The sequence below is a fragment of the Oryctolagus cuniculus genome, chromosome 9, assembly GCF_964237555.1.
Source record: "Oryctolagus cuniculus chromosome 9, mOryCun1.1, whole genome shotgun sequence".
Lineage (NCBI taxonomy): Eukaryota > Metazoa > Chordata > Mammalia > Lagomorpha > Leporidae > Oryctolagus > Oryctolagus cuniculus.
This window is the reverse complement of record NC_091440.1, coordinates 14,506,482-14,530,723: the sequence shown is the minus strand read 5'-3', so window position 1 is coordinate 14,530,723 and position 24,242 is coordinate 14,506,482. Positions and strand designations below refer to the sequence as shown.

The window sequence follows — 24,242 nt, the reverse complement described above, 5'->3', positions numbered from 1 at the left end:
TTTGGCACAGTTTTCAGCATTGGTAGGTTCCTAAGTGATTTTTACTAGAACAGAACTGGGGAGTTTCAGATCTTCAATTCTCCTTTCCGCCAGATCAGTCCTTCCTCAGAATGAGACATGTTGAAGATGTTTGGAAGCTGTGTGTCACTGCGTAAATACTTTTTTTTTTTTTAAAAGATTGATTTATTTTACTTGAAAGTCTCAGTTACACAGAGAGAGTCTTCCATCCGCTGGTTCACTCCCCAGATGGCTGCAACTGCCAAAGCTGTGCCAATCAGGAGCCAGGAGCTTCTTCCAGGTCTCCCATGTGGGTGCAGGGGCCCAAGGACTTGGGCCATCTTCTACTGCTTTCCCAGGCCATAGCAGAGAGCTGGATCGGAAGTGGAGCAGCTGGGTCCCAAATCGGCACCCATCTGGGATGCCGGCCCTGCAGGCTGCGGCTTTACCTGCTATGCTACAGCACCGGCCCCGCTGCATAAATACTTGTAGGCCTGATTGTTAAGTGGGGGTAAAAGCCCAGAGCTTTTAGTGCAGGGGCATTTTGAGTGTGGTTGGCTTCAGAAGACCAGAGTTCTGTCTGCTCTTTATTGTCTGATCTTGGCAAGTCATTTAACTTGTAAGTCTTTATTACCTCATCTGTCGATATCTCAGGGATACCAGTGAGCACTTAGAAGGCATAAGGGAGATGTGATTTCAGAGTAGTAGCCTTATTCTTCCTCCTTTGCCACTTTGGTCCAGAGAAGCCAGAGAGATTGTAGAGTTGTGGTAACAGCGAGAGAGCAGGCAACCTCTTTGTGAACTCAGACTGCTAAGAAATTAATGTCATCTGCATTACACCCTTAAAGTGGATAGATGAGAGTGGGTCATCGTTTGCTAAGAGGCTTCTAAGGAAAGACAATTCCAGTGTGCTCTAATTCATTGCTTTTCCATAGTAAAAGACTGCCTTTTTTTTTTTTTAAACAGGCAGAGTGGACAGTGAGACAGAGAGAAAGGTCTTCCTTTTGCCGTTGGTTCACCCTCCAATGGCCGCTGCGGCCGGCACACCGGGCTGATCCAAAGCCAGGAGCCAGGTGCTTCTCCTGGTCTCCCATGGGGTGCAGTAGCCACTAGCCCTCTGTCTTACTGAGACCTTCAAACACAACGCGTGTGACCAGGGAAGGAACATTTTAACTGCATTTTGGGATGTCTTTAGTGGATGCACAGTGCAGGGTTACAGAATACAGCCTACCTGCACGGTCAGCTGCCCTGCAGAGTCAGAAATTCCACCTCTGAAACCTTGAAGACTTTTTTTTTTTTTTTTTTGACAGGCAGAGTGGACAGTGAGAGAGAGAGCGACAGAGAGAAGGGCCTTCCTTTGCCGTTGGTTCACCCTCCAATGGCCGCCGTGGTTGGCGTGCTGCAGCCGGCGCACCGCGCTGATCCGATGGCAGGAGCCAGGTGCTTCTCCTGGTCTCCCATGGGTACAGGGCCCAAGCACTTGGGCCATCCTCCACTGCACTCCCTGGCCACAGCAGAGAGCTGGCCTGGAAGAGGGGCGACCGGGACAGAATCCGGTGCCCCGACCGGGACTAGAACCCCGTGTGCCGGCGCCGCTAGGTGGGAAGATTAGCCTATTAATCTCCGGCGCCAGCCAAGACTGCCATTCCTTTTTTTTTTTTTTTTTTTTTTTTTTTTTTTTTTTTTTTAAGATTTAATTTATTTATTTGAAAGTCAGGGCTACAGAGAGAGGTAAAGAGAGTGAGAGAGGTCTTCCATCCGCTGGTTCACTCCCCAGATGGCAGCAACAGCCGGAGCAACACAGATCCAAAGAAGGGACCCAGGAGCTTCTTACAGCTCTCCCACATGGGTGCAGGGGCCCAAGGACTAGGGCCGTCTTCTCCTGCTTTCCCAGGCCATAGCAGAGAGCTGGATCGGAAGAGGAGTAGCCAGGACCAGAACCGGCGCCCACATGGGATGCTGGCACCTCAAGCCAGGGCTTTAACCCGCTGCGCCACAGCGCTGGCCCCAAGACTGCCATTCTTAAGAGTGGCACATGAGTCTGTTTTTCTTAAACTTTGGTAGACAACATGCAGTGTGTCTTGTTTTTTTGTTCATTTTGACAGTCTCTTAATATCAACTTTCTATTGTTGTTTTGTCCTGATTTTACATTATTAACAGAAAAGGAGAAACATATCCTGAGTCACACAACTTTTAGCTAATAGGTCTAGAAATGATATTAAAGTCTCCTGGCCGGATTTCTCCTCTCCATATTCATTTATCTGTGTACCTAATACGGTGTTTGTATAATTCCTTGCTTGAAAGAAAATGCAGCTTGAAGAATTCGAATGCTTTCCCTTTTTCTGATACTTGATGGGCCCGTATTTGTACCATAGTAGCTTAGACTACATCTGACAGTTTGTTTGGCCCTTCTCAGGCCTGGAGTTTTATTAGCTAGGAACTATGCATGGGGAAAACATGAATACACATACCAAATATTGATGGAGGAGAGGTGGGTAGAATGGAACTTGATAACTAAAGCCTTGCACATCCTCGTTTTCCCACTCTATCTAGAGCAGTCATGGGTTCACAGCAGGCCTAGATTAAAGGACTTCTCACATTCCCGTGCATTGATCCTTGCCACTTTTCATTTCGTTTTCTGACAAACTGTAACCTTCAATTTTCTTTTTCCTATAGGAAACCTATGAAAATATCCCGGGCCAGTCAAAGATCACATTCCTCTTACAAGCCATCAGAAATACAGCCGCTGCGGAGGAGGTACTGCCTGAGTCTGGGGACGTTAGAGGAGGGTCAGGATGGAGAATCAGAATTGTTGTTCACTGCAGAGACGTTGCTAGAACTTGGAACTTGCTGTTTGCTAAAAGCTATGTAGGAGTTCCTGTACTAAAAATGAGAATTTTCTTAGAAGATGATAAGTTCAAAGTAGATGAAGTTAATGGTTTTATAAATAAGTTTTAAATGATTTCTGCAGCTATAAAAATTATGTTTATTGACATAGTTCATTCTAAAGGAGGAAATTCTTTCAGCATTTCAATGTTACCAGATGTTTTGAAAAAATACATTTATATCTGTCTTAAATGTATGCTTTGAGCCTTCTCTGGTTGAAGCATATGTGCTGAAGATGTGCTCAAAAACACATTCTAGAATTCTTTAAAAATGGATTTTAGCGGCCAGCATTGTGGTGTAGTGGATAAAGCTGCTACCTGTGACATCAGCATCCCATGTAGTTGCCAGCTGCCTGCTAATGGCCTGGGGAAAGCAGCAGAAGAGGCCTCAAGGGTTTGAGCCCCTGCCACTCATGTGGGAGACTCCTGGCTCTTGGCTTCAGTCTGGCCCAGCCCTGGCAGTTGCAGCCACCTGAGGAGTGAACCAGCGGATGGAAGAGCTGTGTGTCACTCTGACTTTGAAATAATTGAATAAATCTTTGTTTTTAACAAGGGATTTTAGCGAATTACCTGCTGTCCCAAATTCATATTTGGATGGATTTTAAGAATTCTCTTTTTTCTGATAAATCAGTATTATTCCCAAGTTTTGTAGTTTACTGCTGTCCTATATAATTAGCAGCTAATTTTATTTTTTTCTTCCTTATAAAGCAGTGTCTTCATAAATATTGAGTGTCAAAGAATATCTTTACTTTGGAGAAAATGTCAAAATACTGAAGTCTAAAGAGCTTCTCTACCTAGGAAACATTTCATTTATAGTTGGTAAAGTTTCTTTGCTAATAATTGCATTGTAAGCAAATGCTTTTGCTAATACTTGATGGAAATTAAATCAGACCTAACTTTTACATAGTGTTTCTCCTGACTTCTTGTCTGCGAATATTGGGAGTTTGTTATCCCCTTATAGCACATATAAAACATTATACAAATGCTACAGAGTTTTAAAATAGATTATAAAAGGCTTTTTATTTGTTTTAATTTTTTAAAAGATGTATTTATTTACATGAGAGGCAGAGTTACAGATACAGGGAGAGGCAAAGAGCCTCTGTCAGCTGGTTCATTCCCTAAATGACCACAATGACAAGTTTGGCCTATCCAAAGTCAGGAGCCAGGAGTTTCCTTCGAGTCTCCCATGTGGATGCAGGGGCCAAGCACCTGGGCAGTTTTCCTCTGCTTTCCCAGGCCAAAAGCAAAGAGCTGGATTGGAAGAAGGGTAGCCAAGACACGAACCAGCACCCACGTGGGATGCCAGTGCCGCAGGTGGAGGTCTAACCTACTACACCATAGCGCCGGCCCCTATGTTTTATTTTTTTAAAGTCTGTATAAAATCCTGTTTTAATTTGAGTGAAGAAATGGATGGTGGTGAATTAGCCTCAGCATCTTGATTTGTGGCTTCAGAGGTTTTAGCATTTGTGTGAGAAGAGCTGCACACTATTTTCAAACATTTTTATAAAAATTTTAACCACTTTGAATTCTTTATATAGAGCATATGTTAGACTTGTTAAAATTTTTTGCAACCTACCATAAACTATTCAATATAAAGATTTCCCAGGGAAAAGTAATAGAGGAAAAAAATGGCAAATTTTATTTGTATAGCCTAACTTTTTCTTGTTGGTCACAGTCCCAAAGTATAGTGATAATGAGTAGTAACAATCTGGAAAAAACTGAGAGCAGGAGAGATAGGGTTTGGTGTTCTCAATGGTTTATTGGTTTGATAAGATAAATTTTTAGAATGATCGTTGTCTCAGCTACTGTTTTATACAGAAAATGTCAAACTTAAATGTATTCCTCAGATTTTTAAATGGGATTTACAAAGTATTGAGATTGATGAGCACTTTAAGGTATGGAGAACTTGCAATGTTTGCATGAAAAGATAGATTTCATAGCCTTTTATATAAAGTGCTCATGAAAGGGCAGTTATATAACAAGATAGGCCCGGCTGGGAGCCTGAGGTTAGGTGGTAGACACTTCTGTTATAGAATGAAAACCAGATGGATTGGCAGGAAGGAAAAGAGCACTAGGCTTTGTGGTGTAAGATTTGCTTTTCCTCCAAAGACTATTCCATATAGGAATTAAGGACAGGCTTATAGTGGAGATACGTGTTCCTGCTTGAATTCTAGTGTTTAGGAGTTTCCCTCTACTGCAAGGAAAAATGCTTAGTAGGTGGCACTTGCTATACAGTAGCCTGATGTTAACTTTGATTTACAAGCAAAGTGCTTTGGAGACGGATTATAAAAATAGAGTGGTGAAATACGTCAACGGCACAGTGAATCTAGTTTGTTGGAAATATTTCCTCGAGTAAGACATGAAGTTATTAACAGTGTTATCTATTTATAGGCGAGACAAATGGCTGCCGTTCTCCTCAGACGTCTTTTGTCCTCTGCATTTGATGAAGTCTATCCAGCTCTTCCGTCTGAGGTCCAGACTGCCATCAAGAGTGAACTACTGATGATTATACAGATGGAAACACAATCTAGCATGAGGAAGAAAATTTGTGATATTGCTGCAGAACTGGCCAGGAATTTAATAGGTACATATGAAAATCCACCTCATAGGTTTTAGAAAAAGTGGTTATGTCCTTCCTTTTTCTTTCAATGGAAGATTGATTCATGGGTACATGAGTACCATTTCTTTTGTTCAGAGTGAGTGCTTTTGGAGCCATAAGTTACAACTGTTTGTGAAATGTCATTAGTACTTAATTCTATGTGGGAAAGTAGTTTGCTTGCAAATTACCAGTTATGTTTCCTTCTTAGTGTGTAAAGTTTTACGAGCATGGGCTACTTAATGATATAACCTACTTCTTAGCTTCAACCTGCCAGTTGAAGTACAACTCTGTGGGCACCAGGTGCTTTTGATAATACATACGTATTTTGATAAATTATATACGTATGCTATTAATGCTTTACTACCTTGTATGTTATAAAATGCCCAGAAATATTTTTAAAGAATTAGATAAAAAGAAATACATTTACACACCATAAAAATCCTTTTCAGTCAACCAGAAATGTTAATACAATTGAATGTTCTTCGCAAATTGTTTTGATAGGATCCATACATATACATATACTTACAAACTCTGTTCATTCAGATGACATTTTAGTAGTTGAGAAGGATACCTCAAGAAGATAAGGAGTAGATAAGAGAATATTGTTGATTGTGCTTAGTACATGGTGACAGTCATTTTAAGTAGCTTAGCAAGTTCTGTACTCAGATTTTAAGCATGCAGATGTGAATTTTTATAGGTGACGTTATTTCTCATTCAGAATCACTGAAGGGGCAGGGGTTGGGCACAGTGGTTAAGATGCTGAGTTGAGGCTCACACATCCCTTATTGGAGTGCCTGGGTTCAAGCCCTGGCTCTCCTCCTTATTCTAGCTTCCTGGGAGGTAGAGGTGTTGATGCAAGCAATTGGGTCCCTCCCCATATGGGAGACCTAGGTTGGGTTCCACACTCCCATCTTCAGCAGGCCCAACCCCAGCTCTTGTAGGTGTTTGGAGAGTGAACCAGCAGATAAGAACCCTTGTCTGTGTCTTTGCTTCTCAAATAAATAAATACTTGAAGAAATCACTTAATAGAAACATTTCCAAGAATGCTTTTTTGCAGGTTGTATTTTCTAAGTTTTTCATTTATTTGGGGGCAGAGTGACAGAGAAAGATCTTCCATCTGCTGGTTCACTCCCAAAATGGCTGAAGCAGCTGGGGTTGTGCCAGGGCCAAAGCCAGGAGCTACTTCTGGGTCTCCCATGTTGGTGCAGAGGCCCAAGCACTTTGGTCATCTTCCTGCAGCTTTCCCAGGCGTGTTAGCAGGGAGCTGGGTTGGAAGTGGAGTAGCCAGGACTTGAACCGGCACCCATATGGGATGCTGGCACTGTAGGCCTTGGCTTAATCTGCTGTGCTACAGTCAGCCCCTTGTAGATTTTTTTAAAGCATTTCTTTGAGTTCCCCTCAAAGCTTACCTTTACGTTGAAGAGACAGATTAAGATGTTTAGTTTTATTTTTTAATGTCACCTAAGCAGCACACTTATCATTTGTTGAGAGTTCTCAAATGCAAGGAAAATTTTAGTAAGAAAAAGTCTATAACTCATCTTTAAAGGCTGTAACTCCTTGTGACAGTATAACCAGTGAGTCTTATAAATAGTACAGTGGGTTTTTATGGTTACTCATTTACAAAGTTTCATTAAAAATTTTTAAACCTTATTTGAGAATAAGCATAGGGATACCATCTGTAAAGTGTAAGCTCCTCTATGGGTCATAGGATTCCTGCTCCATTTAGAAAGTGATCATTACTTGGGGCCAGCGCCATGGCTCATTTGGCTAATCTTCTGCCTGCGGCGGAGTCCCGGTTGCTCCTCTTCCAGTCCAGCTCTCTGCTGTGGCCTGGGAAAGCAGTGAGGATGGCCCAAGTGCTTGGGCCCCTGCACTCCATGGGAGACCAGGATAAGTACCTGGCTCTTTACCTAGTTATTAACAATATAACTAGTGTGTATATCCAACCAGTCATATCTATATAGAATTACAAATGCTGCCTTTTCAAATGCCACTCCATAGAAATAACCACTGTTAAAATCTATGGCCATGTGATCCAGATATACAGTTTTGTTGTGTTCTTAACTAGATTATGATGGCATTTTGTGGTTTAGGAACTTAATTTTGCGGGAATTTTTAGAATACAGAGGCAAGTGGCATGTTCCATTGCTGCGTGTTTTGAGTGAAGCTTATGAAACGGAAGATTTTGTCTTTAACCTTCTGAAGTTTGCCTTCTGCACCTTATGCCCAGGTTTCTTTACTTTTTAGATGAGGATGGCAACAACCAGTGGCCTGAAGGGCTGAAGTTCCTTTTCGACTCAGTCAGCTCTCAGAATATGGGTCTGCGGGAGGCTGCTCTGCACATTTTCTGGTAAATTCCGTGATCTGAGTCTGTGCAATATCCCCTGTCCAAGCACATTTCAATTAATGGGTTTAGCATAGTTTAACTGTTCAGATTTAAAATAAAAATAATACCTTTAGGGATGGGCATTTGACCTAGCAGTTCAGACACTGGTCGAGGTGCTTGCATCCCACTGTGATTGCCTGGGTTCAAGTCCCTGCTGCGTTCCTGGCTCCAGCTTCCTGCTGATCTGCGTACTGCGAGGCAGCAGGTGAAGTCTCGGGGTTGACTCTGCCACTCAAATGGGAGACTGGGATTCAGTTTCCAGCTCCCAACCAGTTGGGGAGGGAGTGAACCAGCAGATAGAAGTTCACTCTGACACCTTCTCTCAAGTAAAAATAATGTATAAGAGTTTTTAAATTGGTACTAAACATTTTTTTAGAGTAATTCCTTTAGGTAAGGTTTAGGTTCGTGTTGAAAACAAAATTGGGAAAACTTTCACATTATGAGCCTTTCTTTATGTAATAAAAGTTCTTATTTTCTTTTTGTCACTTATGATTCTGAAAGTTTTTTTGAGTGATTTCTTCACCCTTTGTTTGGAGATTAACACACTACCAGTTGTAACTTTTTTTTTCCCTAAAAATTTATTCATTTGAAAGGCAGAGTTACAGAGAGGCAGAGAGAGATCCCCCATCCACTGGTCCACTCCCCAACTGGCTGCAACAGCCAGACCTGGAATGATTCGAAGCCAGGAGCTTCTTCTGGATTGCCCATGTGGCTTCAGGGACCCAAGGACTTGAGCCATCTTTTACTGCTTTCCCAGGCCATAGCAGAGAGCTGGATTGGAAGTGGACTCAAACTTGTTTCCATATGGGATGCTGGCACTGCAGGCAGCAGTTTTACTCACTGCACCACAGCACCAGCCTACCGGTTGTAACTCTTAAAGGCCTCTTTAAGAGCTTGTGTTGGCGTAGTGGGTTAACTTGCTGCCTGCAACACTGGCGTCCCATATTGGCACTGGTTCATGTTTTGTCTGCTCTACTTCCAATCCAGCTCTGTGTTAATGGCCTGGAGAAAGCAACATAAGATGGCCCAAGTGTTTGGGCCCTTGCCACCTACACAGGAGACCCTGAAGAAGAACACTGTAACAATGATTTTTGGGGAAGAGAATGCTGTTGAATTCGCATTATGTTTCTGGACCTTGTGTGGCAAAGTTTTTCTTTTTTAAGATTTATTTATGAGTTACAGAGAAAGAAAGAGGGAGACACAGAGAGAGATCTTCCATTCGCTGGTTTATTCCCCAGATAGCCACAGTTGCTATGGCCTGGCCAGGCCGAAGCCAGGAGCTTCATCTGGGTCTCCCACATGAGTGGCAAGAGACATCTTGGGGCCTTTTTCTGCTGCTCTCCCAGGCCATTAGCAGGGAGCTGGATTGGAAGTGGAGCAGCTAGGATAGAAACCAGCACCCAAATGGGATGCCAGCCTCACAAGCCTGCGGCCTTATCTACTACACCACAGCACTAGCACCCAGCTTTGTAGATACTTCAACAATTTGTCTACATATTTATAAACAAATGGGCCAAGTTTAGAATTAGGTGATTATTTTAACCCCTACTGTGTTAGATAATAGTTTTCTGTTACCTATAAGATATGACTAATATGTTGAATTTGCAGCTTTTCAAGATCATATGCATTTTAGACATTAAATAAGGTACTGCTTTAGTTGTTAGCTATATCTTGTTTGTATCAGCAAGCCAGGTTGGGAAATTCATCAAATTGCATACGTAATTTAAAGTAGAGCAGAACTTGGATTCCCTGGGACGCCAAGTGTAGGAGCAGATGGTCAGAAAACACAGTCATTCTTGTCCCATCCTGTAGTCCAACTCAGTGTCCAGCTGAGATGGTGATAAGAACAAAGCTTGGGTCTGGAAATGGGCTGCTGAGAACCTCTCCTCCTTGTCTGACCTCTCTAGTATGTTCACTTCCATTCACCCAACAGAAAGTGCTTAGAGCCAGAGCGTGGAGTGGTGATGATCAACCAAGGAATAATCTTGAATCAGGAAAATGTTCATTAGTTCGCGTTTTACTAAGATATAATAGTAAGATGTTTAATAATATAAAATATAAAGAGTGCTTTGAATCATTTTTTAGGAACTTTCCTGGAATTTTTGGGAACCAACAACAGCACTATTTAGACGTCATCAAGCGGATGCTAGTTCAATGTATGCAAGATCAGGAATATCCATTGGTAAATAATTTCAATTCCACTAATATTAGCATGTAATATAATCTGACTTGTGAAAGAAATCAGTATGTTAGACTATTTTTACTTATATACCTTAAAATACAAATGCTAGTTTTACTGATTAAAAAAAAAAATCTCCTAATGATTAAAAAATGTCTCATGTTTGCCATTTTTACTTTGCATTTTAGATCAGGACATTATCTGCTAGAGCTACAGCTGCATTTATACTTGCAAATGAGCATAATGTTACTCTGTTCAAACATTTTGCAGACTTGTTACCCGGATTCTTACAGGTAAGAAAACCGTATAAAATAAATCATAATTACATTCTGTAGAGTTTGTTTAAATTCTCATCAGTTTTGTAGTGCATTTATTCCATAAATATTTGTCATATGCTGGCACTCAGGCTACAGCAATGAACGAAGCTTGCACATCTCTGTCCCCACTGAGCACACATATATTGCTTTGGAAAAACTTCTTTAATCTCTTAATATTCAGAGCTATACATTTTCCTATAATACAAATAGAATAAATAGTCATATGCTTATCACTGAATGAATTACATAGGGTTCTTCTATAAACCATATAGCCTTGAGATTTAGTGCCTGTTTTATGTAAAGAGAAGTTAAGGAAGAGAAGATCAAAAACTTTTCCCAGATCATAGTTGCAGCAAGTGGTAGAATCACAGTTTGAATTCATGTATCAGGCTGCATAGTTCTTGCTGTTAACTATGGGGCTTTTAACGGTTCACATTATGAAGTAAGCAGTTTATGGTTAATTCACTGTGTTAGTAGTTCCCAAGGATAAATCAATGTTACCTTCTGCTAGAATAAAATCGAGCAGGTTGGAGTTGTGATTCTCAACCTTGTGAAACATGTAAACTCCCTTTTTTGCCACATATTGTAACTTCTCACATACTTTATTAAATGCAAAGGTAACATAACTCATGTACCCACAAGATTTTTTTAAAATGCCATTTTATGGCTATAAGTAAATACAAAGAAGACCTAAAAAGAAGTTAATATAAAGTGGCCTGCTTTTTCCAGGCATTACTACAGTAAAAGGCATGCTAGAGTAGGTGATTGCTAAATGACCCAAATGCAGCAGCTACAGCTGAACTGATAAAGGGCTGTCATTGCCACCACAGTTGCTGTTACTTCTAAGACTGTTAACAAGCTTCCCTGAAATTGTGAGGTCCTTGATTTACATAGCAGCAACATTTGCAGCGGAGGAAGTACTTTGTGACTTGGGTTCAGATTATTGAGAGAGATTTTCCATTTTCATTAACATGGGTTATCATATGAAATGCATGCTGAGAAGATCACAAGTCACTTATAAGTGTTTGTCTCAGATACAGGGCATCTAGTGTCGTTGGCATTTGCCCGTTTTCAGTCACATGATAACCGAGAAATATCTTGAGAACCACTGAGTTAGAAAGGATTTAGAAGAGCTAAAATTGGTTTCCACGTGATAAAAAGTTAATAACAGGATTTAGTGGCTCTTCTCTCCCCTTACTGTCACTCTGTGATGATACTGTAGATCTGTGATAAAACGTTAACTGTGATGTGCTATCATTTTAATTGTTCATCATCTAAAATCTCAAATTACTATTTAAATCTAATCCCAGAGATTTTTTATTCCTCTGGGTTTTTAAAGTAAGTTGAAATGCTCGAGACTGCTAGTAGTTGTTATTCTGGAAGACACTGCTAGATAAAACATGCATCCTGAATCCCATAGTGATCAAGCTTACCACTAATAAAGGAAGAAGGGAGCTGGTGTTGTGCCAGTGCAATGCCGACATCCCACGTCAGAGGACCAATTCAAGTACCAGCCACTCTGGCTTTCAGTCCAGCTTCCTGCTAATGTGCCTGAAAAAGCAACAGGTCATGGCTCAGGTACTTTGGCTCCTGCCGTTCATGTGTGAGACCAGGATGAAGTTCTGGCTCCTGGCTTCCACCTGGCCCAAACCTGGCAGTTGAAACCATTTGGGGAGTAAACCAGTGGTTGGGATATGAATCAGTCTACCCCTCCCTCCCTCCCTCCCTCTCTCTCTCTCTCTCTCTCTCTCTCTCTCTCTCCCCCTCTCCCCCTCCCTCCCTCTCTCTCTCTCTCTCTCTCTCTCCCTCCCTCTGATTCTGCCGTTCAGATAAATAAATAGACCTTTGAAAGGGAAAAAAATATAGTGGGCAGTATTAGACACTCCAACTGTATCATAAAATCTGCAGGGGCCAGCGCTGTGGTGGAGCAGGTAAAGCCTCTGCCTGCAGTGCCAGCAACCCATATGAGCCCTGGTTGGAGTCCCAGCTGCTCCACTTCCAATCCAGCTACCTGCCTAATGTACCTGGGAGAGCAGTAGAAGATAGTCCATGTTCTTGGGTCCCTGCACCCACGTGGGATACCTGGAGGAGTCTCCTGACTTCAAATCAGCCTAGCTCCAGCCCTTGTGGCCATTTGGGGAGTGAGCCAGAGGATGGAGCATCAATCTCTCTTTCTCTCTCTCTGCTACTTTACCTTTCAAATAAATAAATAAATCTTAAAAAAAAAAAAAAAAAAAAAAAGGCCTGCAACACGGATAGAGGGAAAGAATGCCTTTGGTTACAACAGAATTCCTTCACAGCCTTACGTTTTGGTATGGTGGTTGTCATCGTTCCACTGGTTTCAGTTTTGGCTTGGGATTCTGTTTTGTATGTTTTTAGTTAACATCAAAAGAAAAGTGTATACATGGCTGTAGGTAGAATAAATGCATAGTGTAGATTGCTGAATTATTTGGTGAAAAATAGTAATATTTCTCCTCTGTCTCTGAGGAATATATTGGCCATCAAGGCATTATAAAGTGAGTCTTAAACACCTTGGTTTTCTCTTTTCTAGGCTGTAAACGACTCGTGCTACCAGAATGATGATTCAGTGCTAAAATCCCTCGTTGAGATTGCAGATACCGTTCCAAAGTATTTACGTCCTCACTTGGAAGCAACTCTACAGCTAAGTCTAAAGGTAAATACTTTAGTTAAGTGTTCTGTGTATTATTTTTAGAGAAAAATCTACGTTATTAAATGTACACAAATATGTCTTCTTTGCAGCTGTGTGGAGACACTAGCCTCAACAATATGCAGCGCCAGCTTGCACTGGAAGTCATCGTGACCCTGTCTGAGACCGCAGCTGCTATGTTAAGGAAGCATACTAGTATTGTTGCACAGACTAGTAAGTCAGAGGTCTTCAAATAGTTTCTATGCACTGAGATGAGACTTGGGTAAATTCACAAAGGACTATGTAATTTATTGGCTTTGTTAAGAATGGAAGTACCTTCTCAGAATCAGATGCGTCTGAGGAAGTAAACCTCCATACATATGTGCGAAGACCCAACACCAGCTTTGCTTTTAAAAGACTTTGTACATGCCCAGAAGCCTGGTGTTAGAAGTGAGATTTTCAGTGGATTGAGATTGTGTTCTATCACACGTTAAATATTGAGCAAAGTTAATAGAATCAAAAATAATTCTGAGGTAATCTGTAGCTACCTGGTGAAAAACTGAAAACCGAGATAATGGAATTGTGGTGCATTCCAGTAAGGGTGGGTTTAGAACACAGATCTAATTCTCCGGCCAGGGTTTTCTTCTCTGTGCTGTCTTGCTTTGTCTTGCATACCTTCCGCAGGAGAAACTTAGTGATTGGTGTGCTGCGCCAGGACTGTGAAGTCTCACTGTGCTGGAAGTAGCATGGTCCTGTTACGTCCTAACCATTTCTTCGCGTACTTAAATACTTTACCAGTTTTACTTCGTAGTGGTACTTATAACTTAAACTGAGAGGGGTGCCTGGAATTTTAGAAACTTTCCCATTAAACTCAGGAATAAGAAAAGTATTCCTACTAACACTCTACTGGTGGTCCCAGACAATGCATCCAGAGACAAAAATGAGTAGAGGAATTCAAACAAAAATTAGTGCTTACTTGTAAGCTCTGTGGTTGTCTATTTAAAGAAAAAAAAAATCAACAGATAAATTGTTAGACAAGATCAAAGGATTTAGCAAGGCTATTAGATATGAGCACGTAAAAATTAGTGTTCCTGTATACTAGTAATGATCACTTGAAAATTTTACCAGGAAAAAAAAATCTTGTGATAGACACAGTGTGTAATTTGTGGGAATAAGTCCAAAGATGTCTAAGACCTTTATGGAAGAAACTGAATAGTATATTGAAAAACTAATGGAGGAGCTAAGTTTCCCTCAGATCACTCTATAAATTCAGTACATTTCAGTCAAAGTCCCAGTAGGGATTGATCGTGACAGATTTGATACTGAAAATCTGTGATGGAACATAGGGCCTGGAGTAGCTAAAGCAATTTGGATGAACAAGGTGGAGCTATTGCCCTATCAGTTATGAGAATTTAGAATTTGTTGGGTTGTAGGTGGATAGAACAGATCCCACTCTCATGGAAACAAAGCCAACTTGAAAAACTGATTTGTGAAGGGTTATTGGGACAGCTAGTTATTTCTATGTAGAAAAACACATTCCAACCTCAGATATCCTATAAAAATTAATAATTAATAAAAATTAATAATTGTGAGTACACTTCACAAGTAAAGCTTAATGGTAGAAAATTTTTAAGACTGAATCATAAACCATATATACAGATTTTGCTAAATTTGCAAAACTAAACATTTTTTGGACGGCTAAATACACCAGAAACGAAATTAAGAGATTAAGCTACAAACTAGGTAAAAATAATTGCAATGCATACAGTAAACAAAGTTTTGATACCTAGAAAATAGACAAAGGCTGTGAATAGAGGTCTCAAAACAAGAGTAATAGTGGATACAAGTTGTCAGAAACTTCGGCAGTATCAAGTGTTGATGAAAGGTGTGGAGCTGCTGGTCACTTCTTGTTATGACCTAAGGCAGCCCTCCTAAATTTCCCGTAGGAATGTAGATTATGAGGAGCAGTAGAGAGCAGTTTGGTGATTCTTGGTAATATTGAAGATCCTTGTAATGATTAATGTCCAGACTCACACCTGTCAGGGAGCCGCGTAGGAATTTCATGAAAACATAAGCAAGAGGAGAAAAAAGTTGGGCCACGGTATTTCAGGACTGAAGTGTTCATGAACAGAACAGTGGGTAGTGTGTTTATGTTCCAGAAAGCTATGAAGTAATTAGTGAAGTCCATGTGTGTTGAAGAAAAATGCAAATTGCCAAAGGTACAGACTGGATTCATGTGTGAGAATACAGAAATTTATAGTTCAAGTGTAAAAACATTTAGGGAATGATAAACATTCATTTTGTGGTGGTGTCTATCTGGTAGGGAGGGAGAAAGTAACAGTGGGATTTGGGAAGCTAACAGAACTGTTTTGCTCTTTACTGTTAGGTGTTTTTTTTCCCCTTTAAATGAGATTAAAGCAATTATAGCAAAAGGTTAAAATTTAACAGACTATATTTTAGGGGCACAGGCAAGCACAGTCCTTCCTTGAAACCCTTGGGGAAACTACCCCCACTGCCACCACCAGAATATTAAAATTCTCCGAGGCTCAAGTCCTTTATATAAAATGACATACATAGTATTTGCATGTAACCTAACTCCTGTATGCTTTAAATCATCTCTAGATTACAATACCTAATACAATGTAAAAGCTATCTATAATCTATATAGGTGTTAAATTATTTAGGGAGTAGGAAAAGGAAAACGAGTCTGTGCATGGTCAGCATAGTTTTTTCCCGAGTAATTTCCATCATGGATTGATTGAATTCTAGGATGTGAACCCGCAGATATGGAGGGCTCACTCTAGGGTTTTGTCTCACTCTCTCAAAGGCAAAGTGTTGTATATTTAAAATTCTTGTTTATAACTTGATGATATTGACAGGTATGAAATAATTACTTAATTTAGTTCCCCAGATGTTAGCAATGATGGTTGATCTGGAAGAGGATGAGGACTGGGCGAATGCTGATGAACTAGAAGATGATGACTTTGACAGGTAACCCCACACCTGCTACTACTGTGTGGCAGTGTTTCAGGTACTAGTGTGTGCCTAAGGTGGGCAGTAAGAGCTTCAGGACTACAAGGACCAGCTTTTCACCATTGTGATTTGAAAGCTGAGTTTCAGTTTGGAATATGGGAGGCTTTGTGTTGTATACAATTCTGTGACTTTTTTAAGAATTATTTACTTGAAAGAGTGACAGAGGGAGAAAGAAAGCAAGATCTTGCATCCGATTGTTCAATCCCCTCAATAGCCACAATAGCCAGTTCTGGGCCAGTCTGAAGCCCAGAGCCTGGAACTCCATCCAGGTCTCCCACGTGGGTGGCAGGCTTCCAGGTCAACATCTGCTGCCTTCCCAGGCACATTAGCAGGAAGCTGGATCAGAAACAGCTGCCAGGACTTGAACATGCACTCTGATATGGGATGCTGGTTGTCACAGCAGCAGCTGAAGCCACTATGCCACAACACCAGTGCCTTTTCTTTGTCATATTTTATAAGTGATATTTTTAATGAATAACTTCTGCTAATAAAATTTATATGCATTTACTGAGCATTCATAAACTAATAGTAAATAGATAATACATGAAACAAGGAAGTTATCTTTATTTTAAAGAACTTAAGACTTGAAATACAGCAAATACAGTAACTTTTATCCTTTAAATTTTTTACATACTTTCTTAAGTTTCAGCTTATCTTTTACATTGGCTATAAAGAAGCTTTTATATGCATCAACTTGAGTTAGAACAGTGTTCTAGCAGAATTCTCTGAACCCTGTCTGTATCTGCCCATTACACGCTAGAGAAGATGCAGTGGTGACAAGATTTGTACACTGGGTGACTAGCAGTGCTAATTACTATGCTACTTAGTTATTTTGCCTTAGGGAGCTCCCATAGATGCAGATTCTGATAGAAAAGCTAACTGACATCGAGTCTATTCATCGTGCTGTAGTGCATTCAGGTAGCCCCTTGAATGTATATGAAATGCAGCACTTCAGAGCTTTTACTTGAATTGACTTTTTTTCAGTAGTCGCAGAGTTATGTTTTAGACTCTAAGTAAAGGTCGATTGCTTTGTGTGAGGCTCCTTGGGCCACTGATGACCTGAGGTGAAAGCCCATTTCTCTTGCTCATCCCAGCCTTCCTTACACACCAGTGAAATTATTTCCCTGAAGGTCTGCTAGTCCGTATACACCAGCAGGCTGACAAGGATCAAAATTAGAGACATTTGACTCTGTGCTACATTTTTGAGACCTGATCCTTTTATTTAAAATGATTGACTTTTGGCTTTGGTGGTATTTTGAAATATTCCTCCACTGGGCTGAAGAGAAGATGGGAGTTAGGCGATGTTTCCTTTCTTTGGCTCATTTACCTGTCCTTTAAATTGTCCTGGAAACAACTCTTAAACGTACTCAACTTAAGAAACTACTTTTTCTGGATTTAGATGAGTAAGATTTTCTTAGGGTGTAAATGTATTTTGAGATCAGATTTTTAGGCCTAAAAACCTATTAGGAAGTCATTTACTTCTTCATCTATATTTGTCCTCAAAAGAGTTAAATATTGTGCCCATGGCAAATCTATTCTTCCATTTCCAAGTCAAAATAAATGTACAAATGCTTTGTGCCCATAGCACTTCAGTTTCCAGTGAAAGCAGTAGTTTTCATCTTTGAGTTTCATCTTTGCTTGCTTTTTGGCAGTGCAGTTGGCACTGCTTTAAGGTGAATGAGCTAGCTCACTGTGAAAGGGGAAAATCATATACCTTCCCTTACCCCTTCCAATTTTCTGTGTTCTGCACACAACGTAGTTTGAAGGATATTTTTTCTAGGAAATGAGATACACAGGCTCCCTCCAACACTCTGCTTTTATTTCTGAGAGAAATCTTCCATCAGCTTGTTCACTTCACAAATGGCCATAATGGCCAGGGATAGGCCAGGCCAAAGCCAAAAGCCAGGAGCTTCATCTGGGTGCCACATGTGGGTGACAGGGGCCCAAGCACTTGGGCCATCATCTGCTGCTTCCCAGACTGTTAGCAGGGACCTGGGGTCAGAAGTGGAGCCACAGCCGGGTCTCCAGATCGTGCCCATATGGGATGCCAGTGCTGCGGGCAGCAGCTTAACCTGCTGTGCCACAATGCTGGCCTCTGTGTGCCCCCTTTGTAAAAAAAAAAAAAAATGTAACTTGAACACCATGTTGAAAAGATAGTGGCTGGTGTTGTCAGTGGTACTTGACACCTGCAGTGCATATTTGAGTGGCTGGGATGGGGTCCCTCCTCTGCTTGCAGTCCAGCTTCCTGCTAGTGCACATCTCAGGAAACAACAGATGATGGCACAAGTACTTGGGCTCCTGCCACTTAGAAGGGAGACCTGAATGGGATCTCTGGATTTTAGCTTCAACCTGCCCCAATTGTGGCTGTTACAGGCGTTCTAGGAGTGAGCCAGTGCAAGAAGGATCTTGGTCTATCTGTGATTCCACCTTTAAAAATGAATGAATTTTAAAGAAAAATGTGTATATATATATATATATATTATTTTTTTTTTGACAGGCAGAGTGGACAGTGAGAGAGAGAGACAGAGAGAAAGGTCTTCCTTTGCCATTGGTTCACCCTCAAACGGCCGCCGCGGCCAGCGCACTGTGGCCGGCGCACCGTGCTGATCCGATGGCAGGAGCCAGGTACTTATCCTGGTCTCCCATGGGATGCAGGGCCCAAGGACTTGGGCCATCCTCCACTGCACTCCTGGGCCACAGCAGAGAGCTGGCCTGGAAGAGGGGCAACCGGGACAGAATCCGGCACCCCGACCGGGACTAGAACCCGGTGTGCCGGCGCCACAAGGCGGAGGATTAGCCTAGTGAACCACGGCACCGGCTAGAAAAATGTATATTTTTTAAAGACTTCTTGATTTTTCTCTCAGTGCTAGTTTAATAACATGTTGAGAAATATGTACACTGTAATTCCTTGTGTATTTTAGATATGTTGACTGTGTTACTTTGTTCCTTTGTTTAGCAACGCAGTTGCTGGTGAAAGTGCGTTAGACCGAATGGCTTGCGGACTCGGTGGGAAGCTCGTTCTACCGATGATTAAAGAACACATCATGCAAATGCTTCAAAATCGTAAGCTGTCCTGCAAATGCTAGAATAGCAAAATGCTGCTTTCTAAATCTTAAACTCTAACCATTACTTAGACTATTTTAAAATTGTCTTTGGCATTTTATGATTTATATTTAACTTAATTCTTACATTCTCCTGATAAAATTCTATTTAGTCATCTTTGGAACCTTTTAGTCTTACGCTAAAAAGAATGTTTTTCCTCACTGCCAAAGATACTTGATTTTTCCTTCCAAAGAATTAGCTTCAATGGATAGAAAACCTAATGGAGCTTTACAGATTTACTTCCTAATAAGAAATATTTAGACTTGAGTTTGACTTAAGTTTAAATAAGATATCATTAGTTGAATGTTTATGAATATTAGCATGTTTGATTCATATAATTTTCCTTGAATCAATCTTTTTTTTTTTTTTTTTTAAGAATTGTTTATTTATTTGAAAGGCAGAGTTACAGAGAGACAGAGGCAGAGAACGAGAGAAATCTGCTGGTTCACTTCCTAAATGGCCGCAACAGCTGGAGCTGGGCCAATTCGAAGCCAGAGCCAGGAGCTTCCTCCAGGTCTCCCACATGGGTGCAGAGGCCCAAGTACCTGCAACCCCTACTGCTTTCCCAGGCCATTGCAGAGAGGCAGCAGGTTTACCCGCAACAGCACAGCATCGGCTCCTGAATAAATCTATTATAAGAAAAAAACAGGGCTGGCATTGTGGCGAAGCAGGTTAAACCACCACCTGCAATGCCTTCATCCCATATGGTTCAAGTCCCAGCTGCTGCACTTCCGATCCAGCTCCCTGCTAATGCTTCTGGAAGAGCAGAAGAGGATGGTGGTACCAAAGATTATTACATAATTTTATTTTAGTTACAAATCTGATGTAAAAATGTTAAAATATTAAAGTGTATAAATTATAAGCCCCTTGATTGTATTGAGAGGGGACTGCTGTGAACACTTCTCTGAGACTTTGCTGTGACCTCATACATGCATACTGCTGTACTGTGGTTTTTCAAAATGTGACTACACATATACATATAGACACGTGTAAGCCTTTACTCAGGAATTTATCATATCACTATGAGCAGCCTAACTTTCACATCTGGATCTTGGATAGTTTTCTCTTTCCACCCCTAAACTTTTTTGAGCATCTTTTTCTAAAGGGATAGAACCAGACTGCTTGACTTGTAAGAGTTGCAAAAACCCTGGCTTTTCAATTTTAAGATGAAATGAAGCCCAGAGACATTAGGAGATGGCACAAAAGTCCAACCAGCAATCACTGTTTCTTCTTTGATTGACATTACTCTTCAAATGAGGTTGTTGGGAATGTGGTTGTGATTTGTAATTAAAAATTCAACTAATACAATTCACTAGAAGGCTTTACATATGCATCATAGATTTTTTTTAAGTATATGACTTTTGGCATTTGTTGGTTCACTTCCTGAATGGCCCCAATGGCCTGGGCCTGGACCAGGCTGAAGCCAGGAGACAGGGGCTTCTTCTGGGTCTCTATGAGTGCACTTGGGTCACCCTCCACTGCTTTCCCAGGCCATTAGCAGGGGGCTGGTTCAGAAGTGAAGCAGCTAGGACATGAACCAGTGCTCATATGGGTTGCCGGTATTACAAGTGGCTTTTTCTTTTTTTAATTAATTTTTTGTATTTATTTGACAGTTAGTGAGAGAGAGAGACAGACAGAAAGGGACAGAGAGAAAGGTCTTCTTCCATTGGTTCACCCCCCAAATGGCCACTAGGGCCAGCGTTCTGTGCCGATCCGAAGCCAGGAACCAGATGCTTCCTCCTGGTCTTCCATGCGGGTGCAGGGGCCCAAGCAGTTGGGCCATCCTCCACTGCCTTCCTGGGCCACAGCAGAGAGCTGGACTGGAAGAGGAGCAACCGAAACTAGAACCCGGTGCCCATATGGGATGCCGGCACTGCAGGCAGAGGATTACACTTGATCTTAGCCAAAAGGCCGAGAAGCGATAGGCAGAGGATTAACCAAGTGAACCACGGCGCTGGCCCCAACAGGTGGCTTTTTCCACTAAGCTACAACCCTGGCCCCAGACTTTTTTTTTTTCCTAAAGTGTGACTATAGGACTCAGTCTGTTTTTGATGAACATAGTATGTGACTCAAAACCCAAGCATTTATTGCTTATAATAAATCTTGCAGGTAAAGTTTTAAGTAGGAAGAATAAATGCTGGTAAGTTCTTTGCTTCCCTGTTTTCATTTAGGCTTGGGAATGAAACTACTCTTACAGTGAAATAAGCCAACTAGGCACACTCTTTCTGTTGGTAATAAGTACATAAAAGTTTTGAGTTTTTTCCAAGTAAGAACAGCTTTTTTGCACTTCTTACTACCAGAATAGCTTGTTTATACTGTCTAGTTGCTATTTCTTCACGTATAATTCTCTTTTGTAGCTGACTGGAAATATCGGCATGCGGGACTGATGGCTTTGTCTGCCATTGGTGAAGGTTGTCACCAGCAGATGGAAGGAATTCTAAACGAGATTGTGAATTTTGTTTTACTTTTCCTTCAGGATCCTGTAAGTACCAGTAGATATTTTATTTACAACTACTGCCCTGGTTTCACGTGGGTACCTATGGCCTGTACTAATAAAAAGAAACCTGTTCCAGCACCCTAGAGTAAGGTATGCAGCCTGCAATGCTGTGGGACAGATGGCCACCGATTTTGCACCTGGTTTCCAAAAGAAATTTCATGAGAAGGTGAGTGACAAGTCCTCAGACCCTGAAATCCAGCGCCAGTGGAAGGATGTGAATTGCAGATGCATGCTTACTTGATGTTGTTTGCCAGGTGATTGCCGCTCTGCTGCAGACGATGGAAGACCAAGGCAACCAGCGGGTACAGGCCCACGCAGCTGCAGCACTCATTAATTTCACTGAAGATTGTCCCAAGGCGCTGCTTATTCCCTACCTAGATAACTTGGTGAAACATCTGCATTCCATTATGGTCCTTAAACTTCAAGAGGTTAGTTTTAAGATCTTCATGCTCCTCTTTAGAGATTAATTTGGGCTAATTTGATAGGTGAGACCTAGAGGAAAAGAGATTTTGAGCAAGGTCATAAAGAATATAAAGTTTAAGGTGGTCAGTCCAAGCTTTTCTGAGTAGAATAATTCAGGCTTGACCAAGCATGGGCCAGTACAGGAACTGCAAAAGATAAAAACTTCAAATAATTATAGGTAACCAGTGTGGTAGCATTGTAAGGCATAAACAAAAAAGGAAGCTTTAAGGTAAGTCCATTATGTTGGATCATTGTCCAGGGAGCTTGGATGATGATAATGGAAATTGGGGGAAAGAGGTAATTCTAAGGCATTTCATAGTAAGTGTTAGCAGTTTCTTTCTGCCAATTTGAATTGCAAAAGATGAAAGAAGTAAGATGTGATCATCTCATCAAAGCGACGGAAATAGAATATAAGAAACAGTATGCATTTTGCTTTGAATATGTTGAATTTTAAAATAAGGGCTAACTATCCAAATAGAAGATGGCTTATAATTACAGCTTAAGAAAGAGATGCAACCTGCAAATAGTTGAAGGATTTTACTACAACAATGTGTGAGGAGAGATGTGGATAGGAAAGCAAGGGTTAAGGCCCAGTTTGTTGTCAAACAATGAGAACAGATTGCTGCTATAAAAATGAATATTAAGGACATGTACAGAATAAAAGCCTCCTTTTTCTCACTATTGGTTTCAACAGACATAAACTTACTGTCAAATTGTTACAGGAGTTTGTAAACAGTCTCAGTTCCTGTGTTTAACTCATTATGGACTAGTAACAAACAGTTCACAAACCATAGTGACTGGTCAGAGAGCAAAGAAGAAAACAAGAAATGTAATGTCTCAGAAACCAAGGAAAAAGGACTTTCAAACAGGCCCAAGGGTTCAATATCAGATGGCAACACAAAAAGATTGTGATAAAGGAAACACACATGTGTCTGAAGACAGGTGGACCCAGGTTGAAGGTGAATGGGTCAGTTGTTAAATCAGGAATGGATGGATCCAACATGACCTCACACATAGGTTTGGGTACAGGGCTTCAGTGTGAAAGTAGTCTCTTGGGCGGTGTGTGGGTATTTTAAAGATTTCAGGAAGGAGGTGCTGAGCTGGGTTGGAGGAAGATAATATTTGTGGGCAGGATTTGCACCAAGAGAGGGTGGCCCAGTACAGGAGGAAAAACACTGCTTGGGGGTCAGCCATGGAATAGATGTTAAGAAGCAGAGAATGGAGTAGGATGATGAGGTGTGATAGTTTGTGATACGAGATGAAGAGCTCTGCTGAGGATGGATTTGGGGAATGAAGACATCTGGAGTCATAACTTTGTCAGGTCTGTAATTCAGTCAGTAATAAGAAGAATCAAGATCTATAGTTCAGGACTAGTTGTGCTTTTGAGATAAAGCAGAAATGAGTAAGGGGTGTTGTATTAAGGGAAGCAAGTGGGTTTCCCAATAGTTCAACATGAATGCTTACAGAAGTATTTCTGGGGTCTGCCTTTCTTGGTGCCCCCCTCGCTGCTGCAACAGGAGGTTTCTGAATTAAATAAAACTTCGCCTTACTCAAAAAAATTGTTTTCTGGTTTATCATTTTAAGTAATTTTTTTGTATGTTTCTTCCTTCTAGTTGATTCAGAAAGGCACAAAGTTAGTTTTGGAACAAGTTGTGACGTCCATTGCATCAGTTGCAGATACTGCAGAAGAAAAATTTGTCCCGTACTATGACTTATTTATGCCATCGCTGAAGCACATTGTTGAAAATGCAGTTCAAAAGGAGCTCAGACTTCTGAGAGGGAAAACGATTGAATGCATCAGCCTGATTGGTCTGGCTGTTGGGAAGGAAAAGGTAAGCGATTTGTGTCGTCGTTATTACTGTGCATGTTCCGGCCATGGGGGTGTTAGGGCACCAGAGGGGTTTCCCCCGTCTCCCTTCCTCCTGCTGTCCTTTCACATTACTCCCACTTTATGTGGAAGCAAATTGTTGTCTCCGGTTTTTTTGTGTGTGTGCTTTGGGTTTTGTTTTGTTTTGTTTTTAGATTTTTTATTTGTATTTATTTGAAAGAATTACAGAGAGAGGTCTTCCATCCACTGGTTCACTCCCCAGTGGCCGCAACGGCCAGAGCTGCACCGATCCAGAGCCAGGAGCCAGGAG

At 41.2% G+C, this 24,242-nt stretch overlaps 1 protein-coding gene across 4 annotated transcripts in view; it reads left to right on the top strand.

Moving 5' to 3' along the window:
• The window catches only part of IPO5 (importin 5), a 61,727-nt gene that overhangs the window by 22,211 nt on the left and 15,274 nt on the right, over positions 1-24,242 (top strand). For all 4 annotated transcript variants that reach the window (XM_008260122.4, XM_051850515.2, XM_051850516.2 and 1 more), the window contains 13 exons: positions 2,674-2,754; positions 5,274-5,466; positions 7,729-7,831; positions 9,953-10,049; positions 10,235-10,339; positions 12,915-13,037; positions 13,124-13,244; positions 15,914-16,001; positions 19,000-19,106; positions 21,503-21,627; positions 21,719-21,808; positions 21,897-22,070; positions 23,718-23,936. In XM_008260122.4, coding sequence (XP_008258344.3) covers positions 5,283-5,466; positions 7,729-7,831; positions 9,953-10,049; positions 10,235-10,339; positions 12,915-13,037; positions 13,124-13,244; positions 15,914-16,001; positions 19,000-19,106; positions 21,503-21,627; positions 21,719-21,808; positions 21,897-22,070; positions 23,718-23,936 — 1,536 coding nt within the window. In that variant the 5' untranslated portion in view covers positions 2,674-2,754; positions 5,274-5,282. The remainder of the gene's footprint in view (positions 1-2,673; positions 2,755-5,273; positions 5,467-7,728; positions 7,832-9,952; positions 10,050-10,234; positions 10,340-12,914; positions 13,038-13,123; positions 13,245-15,913; positions 16,002-18,999; positions 19,107-21,502; positions 21,628-21,718; positions 21,809-21,896; positions 22,071-23,717; positions 23,937-24,242) is intronic.